The sequence below is a fragment of the Carcharodon carcharias genome, chromosome 19, assembly GCF_017639515.1.
Source record: "Carcharodon carcharias isolate sCarCar2 chromosome 19, sCarCar2.pri, whole genome shotgun sequence".
Taxonomy (NCBI): domain Eukaryota; kingdom Metazoa; phylum Chordata; class Chondrichthyes; order Lamniformes; family Lamnidae; genus Carcharodon; species Carcharodon carcharias.
Window position 1 is genome coordinate 25851257 of NC_054485.1, and position 15111 is coordinate 25866367.

At 40.7% G+C, this 15111-nt stretch overlaps 1 protein-coding gene across 1 annotated transcript; it reads right to left on the reverse strand.

The window, feature by feature from the left end:
• Positions 1 to 5791: 5791 nt before the first annotated feature.
• Positions 5792 to 14546, reverse strand: LOC121291110 (endothelin-2-like). The gene is made up of 5 exons (XM_041212171.1): positions 14386 to 14546; positions 13455 to 13596; positions 11656 to 11775; positions 9765 to 9902; positions 5792 to 8766 (listed from the first exon to the last, which is right to left on the reverse strand). Exons 1-5 carry the CDS (start codon positions 14444 to 14446, stop codon positions 8658 to 8660), a joined length of 570 nt encoding a protein of 189 aa, XP_041068105.1. The 5' UTR covers positions 14447 to 14546; the 3' UTR covers positions 5792 to 8657.
• Positions 14547 to 15111: the final 565 nt, after the last annotated feature.

Here is a 15111-nt window from a genome sequence, read left to right on the forward strand (position 1 = left end):
CTCCTTTGCCTCCACATAACACTGGCCCTTTATCTAGCTCCACCTGTCCCACCCCCCTTAAAAAGCTTATATTTCACCACATTTCTATTTCTATTTAGTTCTGATGAAGAGTTATACAGACTCGAAATGTTAACTCTGTCTTCCTCTCCACAGATGCTGTCAGACCTGCTGAGTTTTTCCAGCTATTTTTGTTTTTGTTCCCCATCTGTCTACTCAGGTCATGTCAGAAGATCCAGTGGCACTTTTAAAAAGAACAGCAATGAATTCTTTCGAAATGGGGAAAAGCTAGAATCAATGGAGATCCAAAGTGACTTGGGGGTCCAGGCACATAGATCATTAAAACGTCATGATCAGGGACAGAAAATAATCAAAAATAGTAACGGAAGGCTGGCCTTTATATTCAGGGGCCTGGAATACAATGGGGCAGAAGCTATGCTTCAGCAGTACAAAGTTGGGTCACAGCTGTGAGCTGTCCTGTGCACCACACCTTTGGAAGGGTATATTGGCCATGCAGGGAATGCAGAGTAGGTTTACCAGAATGATATTGGGACCCCAAAGGTTAAATTACAAGGAGAGATTATACAAACTAAAGCCACATTCCCTGGAATTTTGGATTTGTCTCTTTTATTGCCTATTACAGGAAGTTACACGGCTGTGCTGGGTGATGGGTTGGGGCAGTGATGCTCGGTTATAACTCGCTGCTCATTCACTGACTGAAGGAGAAATCTGAAACCAGTCTTTCCTTACCCGGGGCGGGGGGGTGGGGGGGGGGTGGGGTAGTGGGCATGTTTGCAGTCTTGAAGTGCTGGCTGGTCTTTATCTGGCTTTCAAATGTTTTCAGTTTGTATAACATGACAACAAATCTGGTTGTAATTTTGGCAAATCGTGAGGAGAATTTTGAAAGACTGCAGGAGGTTGTATTTTCTCCATATAATCAATTAACAGAGCAAACTTAGCGTTGGCAACACTCTCAACTCACAGTCAGCAGGCTCATTCCAGGTCTCTAAATCTAGAATGACATCTGTGTAGTACTGAAGGAGTGCTACATTGTTGCAGGACTGTCATATTTTAATTAAGACATGAAATCAAGACTTATCTTCTTGTTCAGTTGGATGTACAAGGTTTTATATTATATGGCAAAGAGCAAGGAGCTCTCCCAGTCTCTCAAACAACAACAAATACAACATTTAATTGCACACAGTAATGTAACAAGCGTAACTGAACTTCAACAGTGATTAATTGTCTCCCAATACTTTAGTGATATAAAGGCATGTTCTTTGATACCACGATCTGCACTCCTGCAAACTGCTATCGCTAGTTGAAAACATCTAAAAAAGCTTGCATATATACTAGTGTCATCTGTCACTTGCTCATCCTGCTTTCTACTCTTAATGGCGCCATTAGCACTTCCTTTAGCCAGTATCAACACCCCTTCAACCTTTTGTTTATGACATCTTTTGTAATCATTCCTTTGCCTCCACCTATCACTGGCCTTCTATCCAGCTTCACCTGTCCCACCCTCCTTAAGCAGTATATACTTCAGCACATTTTTACTTCTCTTTAGTTCTGAAGAAGGCATACGGACTCGAAATGTTAACTCTGCCTTTCTCTCCACAGATGCTGTCTGACCTGCTGAGTTTTTCCAGCAATTTTTGTTTTTGTTTCAGATTTCCAGCATCCGCAGTATTTTGCTTTTACCTTGCATTTATATAGCACTTGATTGAGTCCTCATGACAGCCCAAAGTACTCTATAACTATTGCCTTGCTTTTGATGTGAGGTCACTGTAGTCATATAGACAAATGCAACTGTTAAGATCCCACAGACAGTAAATATATTACCAGTTTGTGGTGACAGGAAGAATAATGGTCAAAACTTACCTACAGGTTGAACTATGTAATGTGACACACAACTAGCCATCCATTACGCTTACATTTGTCCATAGACTTTCAGTGGAGTTTTGCACAGGAACTTATTTTAATTAGAGAGCAATTTCTGGGCTGCTGCTTCTACAGGGCAATCTGGGATCTAAGAGAACAGGGCAGGCAACTGGGTGTCTCCTCGACCAACCAGATTGAAGAATTGTTACTGAGCAATGCAGAGGCCAATAGGAGGTTTGTATGAATTTGCCTGCTCACTATTAACTGCTGTAAAAATAGGACAAAAGGTATTTCATAGCAATGCATTAACTCATTCATTGACAATATCACATAAGGTAACTTGAACCTCCAAGCTTAAAAGTCTATTAGAAGGAGCAGGGCAGAGTTCCTTAATAGCAATGTAATTAAAACAAACCTAACACACTAACAATAAATCAAATACAAATGGAAATAAGAAGTGTTAAGCAAATAAGACTGGTTGGAATAAATGCCAATAATATCATTCTGAATGACCTTAAGCATGTTGCAACAAGTCACCATATACAGACTTTTCAAAGATTGATTGGAATGGGGATAATGTTTGCAACTCCCTTGTATTTTGTTTACAAGAAGACTCGATACCCTAATCCAGATTAGAGGTAGAGTCTGCAATATCAGACTTGGCTCTGATGACATTATTGATCATCAGTCAAGTTATCAGCCTTGGCTCAGTGGATAACACTTTTGCCTCAGAGTTAGAAAGTTGCAGGTCCTAGTCCCACACCAGAGGCTTGTGCAAAGACTTCAATGCAGTACTGTGGGAGTGTTGTCAGAAGTGCTAATGTTTTGGATGAGACATTAAACCAAGACTCCATCTGCCCCCTCAGATCCCACTGCACTTTTTAAAGAGGAGCAGGAGAATCTGTTGTCTAGGACAATATTTATCCCCCAAACAACACCCCAAAAGCCAGGCCATTTTGTCATTATCCCATTGCTGTTTGTGGGACCTTGCTGTGGACAAATGTGTGCTGTGTTTTTTACATTGCAAACAGTATATAGTGACTATAGTTCTATAAAGTATAACTTCAGTGGCTACAAAGCACCTTGAAAAATCCTGAGATCATGAAAAGTGCAATATATCTTCATTCTTTCTAACTAAGGAGACTACTAAAAGAGGTTGTACTATGGGTTAAGTGTTGCTTGAAATGCAGGGCATATTTTGGAATCAAAAGCTCTTTATTAAACAAACACAAGCTAACTATTTACTTTTCTTACAAAACACACCACATGGTATTATGTAAGCTTTTTCTGTTGTTATATTATGTCTCACATAAGACAATAAGCCCATAAGACATAGGAGCAGAAATTAGGCCATTCGGCCCATCGAGTCTGCTCCGCCATTCAATCATGGCTGATAAGTTTCTCAACGCCATTCTCCCGCCTTCTCCCTGTAACCTTTGTTGTGATAACATATAACATATAACATATGCCAAAGACCTCATACACAATCACCTATTCAATTTCTAAATCATAAATAGCATATGTCCACTTGGAACTCATTTAGTGCTCTCTCAGCCAGCAGCAAAGGAGACCATCATCTCAACTATCTGGATTGAATTTGATTCCAGAGAGAAGAATAGAAGCCATTGCTTAGTATCCAAGCCCTATAATTTTAATAGGGGGCTTTCCCTAATGCTAAGCATGCTGGGATAGCTTTGCTTCCATCCTGATTTGCCACAAGAAGAATGTGAAGATTGAATGGTGAAGTCCATCCACAGGTGGAAGATTGTGATCTGCAGAATAAAGCTCAGACCTCAGACAAGGCCTAAGGTTGAAATTTTGTGCCTTGATTCAATTAAACCTCCATTTATTACAACTGCAAGAAGAGTCAAAGTGAGGGGAGCAGAAGAGAAGTTGACCCACCAAGTGCAAGAAGGATAATCTTCCATATACGTAACTATCATCCAATCAAATTTGCACCAATGTTTTTTTCCTAATCTAAACCCACTCTCCTGCTTGTCCTCCATACCTTTTAACATTATTTTCTCAAATAACTAACATCCCTTTAAAATAATTTATAAATTCCGTGTCAACAAAATTGTGAAAAAGAATTACCTGCTACAACCACCCTCAATGTGAAGAAATATTTTCTTAGTTGCCCATTAATTCTATTTTGGATCATTTTATTACGATATCACAGGTGATATTTGCCAGACTGACCAAATCCCAAAAGGAAACTTGGTCAGGCTATCACAACGATTTTGCAATTTGTATTTATTACAAGAAGGTATGTGTACTGGAGTCAGAAGTAAAAAATTCACTACCACTTTTGGAAATTTTAACTATTGAATTAAAACATTTATTAACAAAAGAAAACTTAACTTTAGCCATTTGTGCCTCTCGGTCTGCTTTTCCATGGTTGTCATTTGCACTCATTTTTTCCCCTAAAAGGCTTTGAGAGAAGGTATCGACCGTCACTTGCTCCCGACATGTCAAGATATCTTAGTCCTGAGATGGTAATTCTATTTTCACGGTAACCAACTTCAGAAGCAATGGGTTTAGGTTGAGAAATTATCTCCTGCACTACAAATGTGCACACACTTAATGCATTTTACCCACTCCTTTATGGATTATTTTAAAGGAGCCTTTGATCTGTTTATGTAGGTTAAGGTCAGTATTAAAATAACAATGGAATTTTTACATATGCAACTGACTCCATGACATTATTTTGACAAGCGGGAAATTTAACCCATGTCCTGGCTAACATTTATCTCTTAATCATTACTAAAAAGATTATCACAGTACTGTTTGTGAGATCTTGCTGTGTGCAAATTGTCTGTCATGTTTACAAAATTGGCTGTAGACGTCTGGTGGTTGTGAAAGGCACTATACAAATCCAAGAAATTTTCCTTTTTACACCATTATTCCCGACGTCACCCCACATCATCTCCATTTGCAGGTTGGCGGGGGTGCAGCTGAATCAGCTGTGCGCACGCTGACCTGTCAACGGCCTATTGAGGCCATTTAAAAAGTCATTAACATAATTAATGGATCTGCCCATCCAACCTTAAGGTTGGCGGGCAGACCAGGAGCCTTGGCGGGCTTCAGAAAAATCCCACGGGCGGGATGAGGTTTCATGAGGGTTTTTAAAAATTTAATAAATGTTTGAGTTAAAGTGATGGACACGTCCCAACTCAGGTGAGGGGACATGTCAGGGAATTTTTTTCAACATGTACCTTCAAAGTTTTAATTCTGAGCCGATCTCCCTGAGGCTGCACTTAGCCTCCCAACTGAGGGAATCCCCCTGCCCGCACAGAGAGTGTACAGCGCTTCCTGGCGGACGTCACGCTAAGTAGGCCTTAATTGTCCCGCCCACTTAAAATGGCGGTGCGCCCCCGATCACGGATGCCAATCGGAGGCACACCTGCCCATGCCCGCTCAACCCCCCCTCCCCCCAAATGGGAATGGGGTGGGGGGGGGGGGGGGAGGGGGGAGAATTCTTCCCTATATTCAGAAGAGTACTTTGTTAGCTGTAAAGTGTTTTGGGATGCCCCAAGGTTTTGAAGGGGCGCTTTATAAATGCAAGGTCTTTCCTTGTCATTTTTTTTCCCGTCTCACTGTCCCCAATTTTCTCCCAACCTCCCCAAGGTGCAAATTCTGCTCAATGTGATTCTGCAGGCACTCAGTGCTTTCCATTACCTCAAGCATGTGACCATTGCTCATATGTGAACCAGAGTGATAGCAGATGGTGCAATTGTGAAAGGCATCACAGCTGAACATCGTCCTGATCTTGACTGCTATCTCTACACCTTTCCAGCAGGAACCACTGAACGTAAACAGGACTCAGTCCAGCACCAACTTTCTGAGGCTCTCACGCACCAAAAAGCAACAACAGGAAGTACCAATTTCTCAGAAGAATGTCAACAAATATTGGTTCATGGTAACAAATATATTTATTTCTATCCATAGATGTTTTATATCATAAAATCAGTAGTTCCAAAGTACACTGAATTACAATAATTTACAGAGTATCATAAATTAATTAAATATTGATTAGAATTAATAATTGAAATGTTGATCAGCTTATCACTGTATATAACAGATCGTTAGTAATAAATTAACAGTTGTCTTAGCATTGTACAGTGATGGTTTGAATGATCACCTCACATGGATAGAGGCCAATTACCCACTTTGCATGGTGTGCATGCTGCAAGATAACACAGGGCACTGAATGGTGACACTGTTCCTGCAAGTCCACTCAGCCCTTGCTCCCTGCAATAAATTCTGGGAGAATAACCCTTTTAGTGACCCATTCTGTACACACTGAGAAGATGCTAATAATTCTTTTGGTGCTGGACAGGGTTATTGCTCACCCTCCAAGTACACAGTTCGATGCAGATCCCCCTTCGTGAAGGCCACCAGAATGAGTGAAAAGGAGATTATAATGGACAACAGAATTAGCAGAGAAGAGAAAATGACCAGCATTGTGATATCCTGATTACCAAGACTGGTTCAGCAGAAGACCTTTCAGCTCAATACATCTCACTCACCAATCCTGCCATCACCCCATTACAGCATCTAGCTGTTCAATAAATGAGCCCAATGTCTTGCTTCCAAAGCACAGTCACTGCCTTTGAATATTTACCTTCCAAGTTCACCAATAGTGATAGTTTAATTTTATAGAATTGGCAGAACATCTTAAAGTCATCGCTTTAGATCAATCTCATTTCAGATAGGAGCCTGCATCTGGGAGTGCAAACAGTCTGGTTTCTAAATCTCTTTTATATGGTCACAAGATCACCTTGGGGAAAAATAAAGGTAGGTACTGCATGACTTAAAAACCAAGCCAGAATAACATCCAACACTAGGTTCAATCACCAAAAAAGTTTGGAGAGGAACTTCTCAAATTTCTTTCCTTCCAAAATGCTCTGGGTTTACTATTTGGTTTTTTTGTCATCCCCCAGGACATTGTGTGATTTTTCAGGTGGGGAGGGGAGTGTCTATATTGTCATGTAAGGCATCACAATCACCATCATATGGGTCAGGCTGTACGCGCCCTGAGGATCTTCTTGTCCATCATTGTTTGCATGGTTACTAACATGTAACATTTTCTAAGTGTGACAATTAAACATAGCAAACATGTACGATCTAAAAGGTATTAAGTTTATACCCGTATGCAGGTCAATCCTAATGAAATGGCTGGACTGTATTGCTTAATATCACCTATGCTTCCTCCCCTTAGATTTAACATGGAAATCGGCTATGCAGAAACAGATTGAAAATAGAAGAATGTTAAAGTCTGTTGACGTAGAATGAAAAGCTCTACTCTATGGTCTCTGGGTCTATCTAACAATATGTGTGATAGGGTTAATTCTAACCACATCTCAGCTCCCTGAAAGCCAGAGTGCTGATAGTTCAGGAGACATGTAATAACATGAATAGCCACCTGGAAGCGATCACTGGTGAGATCAGCGAATGAACACACTGCATTCAAAGGGCATTTCATTTGTGTTATTTTAGGGGAAAGGTTAATGTGTGTTAAAATAATAGATAGATGAATGTCAGACAAACAAAATAAGCATTTGTTTGCTCTCACCAGTGATTATTATTAAGCTTGTGTGTCCAAAGCAAAAGGATTAAATATGTGATTTGACATTTGCTAATACACTGAATCACAGAGCTTGGCAGACCAATTTTAATAATTCCATGTATTGGTCCCTCAGGTGATTTTCTCTCTTCATCTTGTCCTGCACATTTTGTCTCATGCTGACATACACCTCCATGGATCTCAGTTACCCTCTGGTACTGTACCCTAGTGCCTGTGTGTGAACACGCATGACAAGCACTGGTAGGCTGATTGCAGATGGGCATCACAGCCATGCCTAATGCTGTCACTATGCCCAACACTCTTGCCATGCAACATCCACATGGGTGCACCTTCCAGGAGTGGAGCCAACAAACAGTAAACAGCAGCAGGAACCTATCTCTACTACTGCTCCACTGGCGCCAGCATAAATCAGGGTGGATGTGGCTCAGTTTCACATGCAGTGGCAGGTTTTTCCACTAATGCACAGCTTCACTTCAACGCCATCACTTAGTGAGTCAATACTCATAAAAACAGCTACTGACTTTACCTAGGAAAGTGCAGACTGCAAAACAACAAGCAAAAAACGTACTTTTCCTGCTTCATAGACAACACCAGTAAGAAAGACCCAAGTGATTCATTAACTGGTTATGGATCAGCACAACAGTGCTTTATACCAGGAATTGAGGTAAGTGCAAGGCTATTTTATATCACAATCTCAGCTTCAGCATTTGCATGCATTCAGTTCTGGTACTTGATGGAGATCCCATGCCTAGGTGACTGATATCATTTTATGTCCAGTTCACTGAAGTTACCTGAAGATGACCAGTCATCACATTGTGGAGGTAGATGTATTTTAAAGTCAGTATTTTTTCCCCTCTTACCAACCTTGCTATATAGATATAGCAAACTGTTATAAGTATCCTGCTCAATCCCAAGCCATTTTTAAAAAATATATAAGGGTTCTGACAAATCCTGAACAGCATTCAGGCTCAGCTTTCTTCCTTGATCTCCATGTCTCTCTCTCCATTGTTACTTCTGATACAGGGACACAAGCGCTCAACGCCAGCTGATTAATACTTGTGGTGTGCATCCAATCCCTCCAGCCATCTTCTTGTTCACTTCTGGCACCTCACGTGCCATCAATGGAAGAAGAAACAGAAGCCGAAGACGGCACCTTCTCTCTCAGGAAAAGAGTAAACTTAACCTGGACAGCTCATCTCCTTCCCTCTCGGTATAGCTCATCCCGTGTCAAAGTAACTCGATTTTGCTTCTTTAAGAAGTACTCCCTCTGAATTGTCTGGATTTTTGATGATGCAATTTGTCTGTAAAAGAGTAAAATATATATATTTTTATTATAATGTAAAACCAGTGTTCTTAGCCTTATTCATTTTTGTTCCCTGCCCTCACCTCCCAAACAAATGCTCTTTATTTGGGATTTTCCCTCTAAATGATACTGCCAGGCCGAAGTGGTTATCCATTAGTACAATCACCAATAACGCTAAAGGATTTTCACCAAATGGAGAAAAATGGGGTTAGATGAACTGGGATTGTTCCCCTTAGAACAGAGAAAGTTAAAGGAAAATTTAAAATAGGTATTCAAAATTATGAAAAGGTTTTGATAGAATAAATAAGGGAAAACCATTTCCACTGGTAGAAGTATAGGTAACTAGGGGATACAGATTTAAAATATTTGAAAAAAGAACCAGAGGTAAGAGGAGGAGATTTTTTATTTAGTTTTACACACCAAGTTCTGATTATCTGGAGTGCACTGCCTGAAAGTATAGTGGGAGCAGGTCCAATAGTAACTTTCAATTGGGAATTGGATGTATGCTTGAAAAGAAAAAAGTGCAGGGCTATGGGAAAGAGTAGGGACATGGGATTATATTGGATAGCTCTTTCAAAGATCCAACACTGAGCCTTGTTAATGGACTCATATCCCAGAGAATGAGAGTTCAAATCTCATCTTTGCAGTTTAACTTTGAATTCAGTTTCATAAAAGAATCTTGAAATGAACAAGATTTATTAAAGTGACCATAGAACTGTAAGATTGTTGTAAAAATTCAACTTGCTCATTAACGCCCTTTATGGAAGAAACCTGCTGTCCTTGCCTGGTTTGGCTTATATTTGACCCCAATCTTAACAGTCCACTGAAATTATATCAACATGTTACAAAGAATTCCATAGTTCAACAAGTTACCCACCAGTATCTTATCAAGGGCACCCAGGGTTGGGCAATAATCACCAGCACCACCCACATCCCAAGACCGATTAACGTGAGGGAACTGAACTTCCGCATATCCTTTCATTGAATAAAATTTACCTTAAAATCCGAAACAGATGTCCATTCCGGGTTCTGTGGTGCTGCTGCTTTATGCTGGAGTTAATGGTTTGGTGCTGGGGTGGCTTTTGGTTTTGTGTGCTTGTGCTTCCAGTTTGCTGCTGGATACTACTGTCTCTCCTGAAAGATGAAGTAAAAAAAAAAACACATTTCAATAATTATTCCATTTCCTTAATGATAAAACATGACAAACCAATTTGTGACTTAAGACCATCTGTTTCCCACTTCATTCAGTATTGCTAACGCTGACCTACAAACTGACCCTGTAGAGATTTTAAGGCTCCTTAACATAGAACCATGCAGTACAGGTTATTTAATCTATTGCACCTGTGCCAGCTCCCTAAAAAAGTTGTCAATTAATCCCAATCCTTTGCTCTTTTCCAATAGCCAAGCATTCTCCCCGCCACCACCCCCCCAAGTGAAGATCCAAATCCGTTGGAAAATTACTATCGAATCTGCTTCCTTTTTGGTTTTCAGGGAGTGCATTCCAGATCCTAACAACTGGTTGCTTAAAAGAAATTTCTCCCGCTCTCTCTGTTGGCTCTTTTGCCAATTATTTTAAATTTGAATTCTCCAGTCACCGACTCTCCTGCCATTGGGAATAAAATGTTTCTCCTTATCATCGCTTTCAAAATCTTATAATTTTCAATATCGCTATTAAATTTCACCATGCCTTGCATGTAACACATTTATCATTAAGCCATGCCTTTCTGTTCAGCATTTTTTTTAAAAAAGGATGTTCCTTTGTTTTCATTTCCATCTCAAAATATTCAAACCTGTGTGACAGGTTTGCCATGTAACAAATGCACTGTCACAAATATTAAATAAAAACAAAAATGCTGTTCACCACCTGACAATTTCAAGTGTGATTCCTGCACCAACATCTTCTACAGTCTAGACCTGAAACATGAACCTACAGTACGTTTGCTTTCAGATACTGAACAACCTGGCCTGCATGCCCAACATTCTAATTTTTAAACTTCCACAACTACTTCTTTGTTTTGATTTTTTTTTAAAAAGGGGTTTTCCTAGTATACTCAAAACATAAAGAACTCGTATTTGCATATTGTGCCTTCCATGACCTTAGGACACCGCCCCATAAAGCGCTTTGGATCTATTCTGAAGCAAGGTAACTGGTGTATTGCAGGAAAAACGGCAGCCAATTTGCATACAAGGTCTCACACACAGTAGAGATAAATGACTAGATAGTCTGTTTTAGTGATATTGGTCGAGAGATAATTAATCGGCCAGAACCGTGGGGAAAATTCCCCTGCTCTTTTTTGAAATAGTGTTACGGGATCTTTCACATCTACGTGAGAAGGCAGACAGAACATCAGCTCTACGTCTCATCTAAAAGATGACACTTCTGACCGTGCATCACTCCCTTAGAACTCCAGTGGAGGGTCAGCCTGGATTTGGTTGGTGCTCAAACCACTGGGACAGGATATATCCATGATATGCATGCTACCCACTGAGGCATGGCTGAAACACTGCTGTCTTGTCATTTTCCCACATAATGTTCATGAAAGGTGACTGATGGCATCATAAAAAGACTAAAGACCTGAATAGATCTCCTGTTCGCAGCCTTTTAAAGCCAAGAAACACTGAAGGTAAACAGGGTAAAAATGGTCAGCTTCAGGACTGGGCTTCTTTTCCAATTTCCCTGGTCTGCCATTGACATTGTCACCTTCACACCCGTGTGAAGCATCTGCACCCAAAGAAGATTGTAGGCTTGTCATAATCTACATTGTGCCACTTTATAACACATTGTGTTACTGCACCAAGCTGGCTAATCATTCAGTTACATATTTGCAAGTTGTATACAAAATGGTTAAAATCTCCTAGGGTGTAATAATTAATCTAGATAACTTACAATGTGTCCAACTGGCAAAAATGTGAACATATTCTGTCCTTGGAATTTGCACATTCGCACCTTGGAGTTGATCTTTTGCGGCGTGTTGCTGGACTTCCTAAGCCATAAGGTGTGGTTTTCCTGTTACAAAAACAGACAACTGTGATTACCAAGGGGAATCTTTATGATACCATAGCGCACAGAGATTCACTATCAAAAGGAAATTCAAAAACCCGTAGGCTTGTTTTATGGTGTTTATAGATTTTGTTCAATGGCAACATAAGTTAACCCCATTGGGAAAACATGTGAAAACTTTGTGTACAACAACCAATTGGAGCAGTCAGCACATTGTCCCTTTCCAATTAATGGTGCTGCTGTGAGTTTGTAGAGTAGAATGACTTATTAACATCAATTTAGATGCTACAATTTAAAGAGATAAAAAGGAAAAAGGACAAATGTTCGATATTAAAAAGAACAACACAGGAAGTGGTAGAAATGTAGAGCTGGGTCCATCTATTAAGCAGGCAATGCTGGAATTACAACAACAACTTTCATTTAAACCGCACCTTTTAAGATATTAAAACATCCCAAGGCACTTCACAGGAGTGTAAATCAGGCAATTGCTACTGAACCAAAGGAGATATTGGGATGGGTGACTGAAAGCTCAGTAAAATAGGTAAGTTTTAAAGGAGGAGAGGCAGAGGATTTAGGGAAGGAATTCAAGAGCATGGACGCCAATGGTGCAATGAGGAGTCCAGAATTACAGGAACACAGAGATCCTGCAGGGTTGCAAAACTAGGGGAAATTACAGAGATTGGGAGGGGTGAGGGCCTGACAACCTCCAGTTTTTAGGCATACATTAAAAGCAGGTTTACATGTTCATTGTCTTGAATGGCAGCAAGTGCCCTTTAAATGCTCCCCTTCAACACTTTTCATGCTTTTTGCCAGAAGCTCTGGTTTGATCTTGGGTGGGTCCAGTTTAAAGTTACTGTACACCCAGCTTGCCCAAACACACAAGTATGACAAAGTTGCACAAAATATGAAGATTAACTGGCACTTCAAGATAACACCTTATCTCACATCACAACACACAGTAAATGACTCTGATTAACCTCTTGTAAAGTGAAATGGAAATGCAGGTGGCACAGGACTAGTCAATCAATGCAGATTGGTGCTGCACTCTCACAGAAAATGCTGGGACACTCAGCAGGTCAGACAATATCTGTGCAGTGAGAAACAGAATGACTGTTTCAGCTTGGTGACTTTTCACCAGAACTGAAAGAAGTTAGTGACGTAACTATTTCTAGCAAGGTAGCAGAGCAAGGGCTCCCAAACTGTGGGTCACAACTCCTAATAGGGTCACAAGTTGCCCCTTCCTTTGAGGTAGTGATGGCGACTGCCCTGTCTGGAGGCTCTGGTGGGACAGCCCTGGACCCATTGGATCAATTCTGCCAAACAGCCGGGGAGTGCAGGGCAACAGTTAGTGCAAAAAGCCCTGGAATATCAGAAATCCCTTTCAGAGAGGAGAGTAGAGCTCCATGTTGACATTCCTAGAATAGGATTGGCAGCGAATGAAATAGTGAATTTGCTGTCGATTTAGCATTTGACTTATTACCACTTTTTTCCCAGGACTGCCTACCTTTAAGTTCTGCTTTTCTCTCTCAATCGAGGATTTCTGTTCATCTTTTACCTTGGCTAACTTTTCCCAGTTCTGGTGGTAGGTCATGGACTTAAACTCACCCACCTATTGTTTTTTCCAGCATTTGTTGTTTTCTATTTTAGATCCCCAGCACCAACAGCATTGTTTCTGCTTTACTCACCCTGGTGTATTGACCCAGATGATGTCCTTGTGACAGAAGTAGATGCATTCCTTGTCTCTCAGGTTGTTACAAGAACAGCGCTTCTCTCTCCTCAGATGCTGAATGTTGGCCTCACTGGACCCCGACAAGCGGAAGCCACAACCTATAGCAATGAAGGAGACATGTTAAAAAACATTTTTATTTTCTGCAGAATGCAAACAGGGCATCTCGGGACACGCCGTCTCTTCCAGAGATCCGCCTGCGGCTGCATTGTGTGCATGGGCAAATGTTACATAAATTACAGCTACATTCATATAATTATCACGTTTGCTCTCGCACTTTCCTCATTTATTCTGCATCTCGCCAATTTGACGCTCTGATCTCTGCACTTAACGGATTCGGGGAGTTATGCAACCAGTGTTACTATTAACAGATGGCGAGGATTTAACATTTTAAATTCAACTAGACTGGATTTGGGGAGGGGGGAAGGCGGGGAAAGAATATGCTTTTTAGGAAGCAATTGCTTAGAAAATTCCACTAGTTCGTGGGACCCGAATATTCTCATGCAACTCTTCAGGAATCTAAAATTTGCAACAACAAATCTAATATATAGCTAACATTCCTACTTCCATTATTGTGGTTTTAGGTCAATTAATAAAGCTCCCCAAATGGAGAGCTCATTTCTGAAAGTGTCCAAAGTGGTAGATGCTGAGTTGTTATTAATTAGCGCCTGTCCGCATTCAAAGCGGAAGCTCGGAGCTGATAATTTATGATGGTAAACCAATGCAAAGCCTGCAATTAAACCCCGTCAGAAAAAAATAAATAGCATGACAATAACATCGTATATAAAACTTAAACATGCAACCCAGTCAGATAGCATATACCGCAGCAAGCACAAGAGTGCAAAATGTCAGAGCAGTGCAGCACATGTAACATTTATATCCAAACCTACCATTTTCCAATAAAATAAGAGCAGTCGCTACAGCAAATAATCCTCTCAAATTGCAACCCATCTTTGCTGAGTATAAAACCTGGTCGGGACACTAAGTCCTGCAGTACAAGGTATTTGTTATTTGTTTAAAGACCTGAGCGCTCTCAGATCCTGCTGTACTCTTGTGTCTGAGCTTCTTGCGATTTGCCCTTGTTTATATATCTGACGCAAAGTCAAGACAACACCCACCCGCAAGTGAGAATTCAGGGCTGGTAAAAGGAAACCACGCACTGTTAAAATACTCCCTCGTACCAGCCACATACCAGAGCTTGTCAATCATACACAAAACCAGTGTTATTTTTCGATTTACGCGGGTGAGTTAGTCCCTCCATAAAAATGCCATTTTAGGTTAAGAGATAAAGAGGAAGCAAAATTGACTCACTCTGCATTCCAGAGTCGCCCCATCTGAGACCCACGTTCCTTTAACCTACTTCATATAGCGGATAAGCATTTGTTTCAGGGAACGACTTTGGAAATCACATATCGACTCAGTGCATTTGAAGAGTGCTTGGTAATAAAATGTTATTATCTGTCGTCAACAAAAGGTCGATGAAAAGAAAAAAAAACGTGTACTTGTGGCGATAAGGACCCAAACTGCAGCCTCATAGAAAACGTGCGCCGAAACTGAAATCTTCATCTGGGCCCATTCTCCACTCTTGCCCAATCCTCGCCATTGTTGTCTGAAAC

What these genes read in the sequence shown, in the direction of transcription:
- LOC121291110 (XM_041212171.1), bottom strand. Translation starts at nt 14,446, where the DNA reads ATGGGTTGCAATTTGAGAGGATTATTTGCTGTAGCGACTGCTCTTATT. An exon ending in TTTTGCCAGTTGGACACATT is followed by an intron (nt 9,903 to 11,655) that starts GTAAGTTATCTA and finishes TTCATCTTTCAG; the next exon opens with GAGAGACAGTAGTATCCAGC. An exon ending in CATCTGTTTCGGATTTTAAG is followed by an intron (nt 8,767 to 9,764) that starts GTAAATTTTATT and finishes ACTCTTTTACAG; the next exon opens with ACAAATTGCATCATCAAAAA.